This window comes from Atta cephalotes (assembly GCF_000143395.1).
Source record: "Atta cephalotes unplaced genomic scaffold scaffold00077, whole genome shotgun sequence".
Lineage (NCBI taxonomy): Eukaryota > Metazoa > Arthropoda > Insecta > Hymenoptera > Formicidae > Atta > Atta cephalotes.
This window is the reverse complement of record NW_012130141.1, coordinates 614,472-617,819: the sequence shown is the minus strand read 5'-3', so window position 1 is coordinate 617,819 and position 3,348 is coordinate 614,472. Positions and strand designations below refer to the sequence as shown.

At 31.9% G+C, this 3,348-nt stretch overlaps 1 protein-coding gene across 1 annotated transcript in view; it reads right to left on the bottom strand.

Annotated features, from left to right (window-relative positions):
* LOC105624411 (V-type proton ATPase subunit C) overlaps nt 1–3,348 on the bottom strand; it is a 13,104-nt gene that overhangs the window by 7,230 nt on the left and 2,526 nt on the right. The window contains 1 exon segment of the mRNA XM_012205778.1: nt 1,608–1,763. Within this exon segment, the coding sequence (XP_012061168.1) occupies nt 1,608–1,763 (156 nt within the window).

The window sequence follows — 3,348 nt, the reverse complement described above, 5'->3', positions numbered from 1 at the left end:
ACCACTACACACACACACACACACACACACACACACACACATATACGCGTAAACGAAATCAAGCATAAATGATAACATATGTATAAATATATATTTTATTTTATATATATTATTTTATATATATTATTTTATATATATTATTAACAAAAGTTGCTATAATTTATGACAGCAAAAGCGATATACGAAAACTGTAGACAAATAAAAAAGAGCAAAATTAGGAGAAAAAGCTTGTCTGGTGGATAATTAGATACAATATACAAATCAATTCACCAAAATGGAATATCGAGCTTTTATACGTTAATATAATGGTTATGTAAAATTGTAATATAATTATACATAACCAATATAGAGGAAGGAAGAGTGAAGACAAACGAGTCAAAAACCAAAGATATATCAGCGGAATTTCTTGAAGAAAATCAATTGTGAAAAAAAGATATGCACACTCACACATCATAATTAGGATGTGCTACGGAATGATGAATTTTCCTTTTAATAGCTTCCAGTTTATTAATTATTCATTAAATAAATTCAATTAGAAAACGTTTTTTATTACAACATCGAAAAAGAGATATATTGCTTTCAAATTTATTTTATCAAAGAGAGATTGTCATATATTTCTTGCTACTAAAAGATTATAACATTTTTTTATATTTTTATTTATACAATCAAAATATATTACGCGATTAAGATAGTAATTTTAATATTAATGTGAAAACCAAATCAGCAATAAATAATTCCTCCTTATTAAAATGAGCAAATTAGAAAGATATTTTCATAAAAATTTTGCAATATACGTATATAGAGATATGTAAAACGCAAAGACATTTAAAGAAATAACTAGACTACTAAATGCATTTACATTATATTTACTATATGATAGACTTTGACACCAAAATAAATAGTTCCTTTTCTCTGTCTATTTTATCTCCAGACTTTTCCAAATGTATTTTTACCATCTTGTAATAGATATCTCTAATCTGACAATCTCTCTTCGTTTTTTCAATTTTCCTGCATTTACTTCTCAAGAAAACATAATAATGATTCAGTCGCTAGATCATCGAGACACGGTGCACGGGATGAACAAAGCTTTGCAGCTATGTATCAAGAAGGAGAAGGACAAAAAGGAAAAGGATCTTGAATTGGCTGGCCAGTGGCAGGATGGGTACCTGGATTCGGCAAATTGCCACTATGGTCTTGGTCTTGGTCGTTGTTTTGATCCGCATCGTCATCGTCGTCGTCGTCATCATCACCTCCAACCGATTTGCGGGTAGATCGATCTGGATCTTTCTCGGTGATGGTCCGCGGACGTAACGGCTGCTGCCACCCAAGCTCTCCTTCGCTGCTACAGTTCGATGAGAGGGAAGAGAGGGTCGGACTCGCGGGAATGGGACTGGAGCGTGGCGTCGAAGATACAGAAGCAACGCACCAATGGGCATGGTAGCATGAATATATCGACGAGATATAGTTGTTGGTCTGAGTTTTGACATCACAGATGCCCTGAAGATCGTACGACAGCTTCTTTTCAAACGCGGAGAAATGACCATCGTGGTGATGTTTATGGGAGCTATGGTGATGATGGTGATGATGATGTTGGTGATGATGCTGACCTAAACAGGCGGCCGGCTCTGGTTCGGACTTGTCCAATTCCCTCCACTGCCTGTGATGCTCCATCGTAGTCTTGTGTGATGGTGTAACAGGGGTGTTTGGCGGGGTGTCCGGACCCCCTTCGGAGCTCGAGCTCTCCCCATCCATTGATGTTTGACCTATCCATTACAGCCCAGTCCCAATCTCCACGCGATCTTTTTTATTGTCTTGCTCAACTATTATTGTCTCCTACGCAAATGCCTAACGACAATGCTGACGAAACTGAATGAAAAATAACTCAAGAAGAAAGTGTGAAGTATTTAACGCCGATTATCTTACGTTAATCAACTCGAACGACGAAGTTCAGATTTAAATGTTGACTTCAGTAATTTAATATCAATTTATCAAACTCGATTGATGTACTAAAATGTATGTAGATATAAAAATATAAGTATCGATCTTTTCTAACGTGATCATAACGATACAATGTTCAATAATAACATTGCAAAATAATTTAATGGATCACCAAGTACTTTGAATATTCTTCTACAATATTTAAAATTTAGTTACAAATTCATGTGTAAATTATATCATGTATACGATCAAAAACTTTCTCCTTTGTGAACAGTCATAAGTTTCTATATATTAACTTGAAATGTGTTCAAAAAAGAATTAAAAATACATAAATTTCTGATTTAATATAAAATATAAAATATGATTTCTCGTATTAATCTTATTAAACGTTAAATACTCCAATATAATGCGAAAGTAAAAAAGACGAAATAGAAAAAATAAGCAACAAAAAGAATATTCGAGAAAATATAATCGATAATATTCATAAAATGTATATACTGGAAAGTAAAAAAGTAACAATCATCGACTTGAAATTATATGGTGCATCGCAAACATAGTAATATGAAAGAAGGACTGATGACAACAGAACCAAGGAAAATGAAATCTTGTAGTGGCTAATTAGAGCTTGGTGACCACAGTAACCCAAGCAACTTCTTGCGTCCTGCGGAAAATTTTATCTGACACGCGTGGTGGTCTAGTAATTCCACAGATCTGTCCATATTTTGTTTCGTTTGTCTTTTATGTGTTATCTTATATATTATTCGTGTCTCGAGACGCATCTTTTTTTCCTTTATACCCTAATACAAACTTTTGCGTAGTGCATATATACGGGCATTTATTAATAAAATAATAAAAAGGGTGGGGAAACAGGGTTAATGTGGTCAAAGTTAAATAAAAGGTAAGCCAAGCAACATCACAAATTTAGAAATAAGATACTGTCATAGATAATAAACGGAAACAACCAAACACATAAATAAGCATTCTACGAATATATCTATGTACTAATATATGAAGCATATCACATATATAGATAACTTATAAATATATAAGTACATTAAAATATGTATTAAAGTATTCATTGTTTTAAAAAATATATTGCTAATCATTTTATTTTAATCATATAATTATTTTATATTATACGTAAATAGATAATGTAAAAAAAAAGATTTAAAACAGTTATTTTCAATCTATGATATGCATCATATATGTATATATATGTTAATACATATATATATATACTACAGGAAAATTTTGTCTGTATTCCTAGTTAAACTATTAAAACATGCAAAATGTTCTAACATTATGCAACATATCATATTTTTTGTATGTACTGACTGTGTATACAGACAAAATTGTTATTTCATTCTATCAAACTACAATATGGGGCATTATGGGGAGAAATGGAGATTA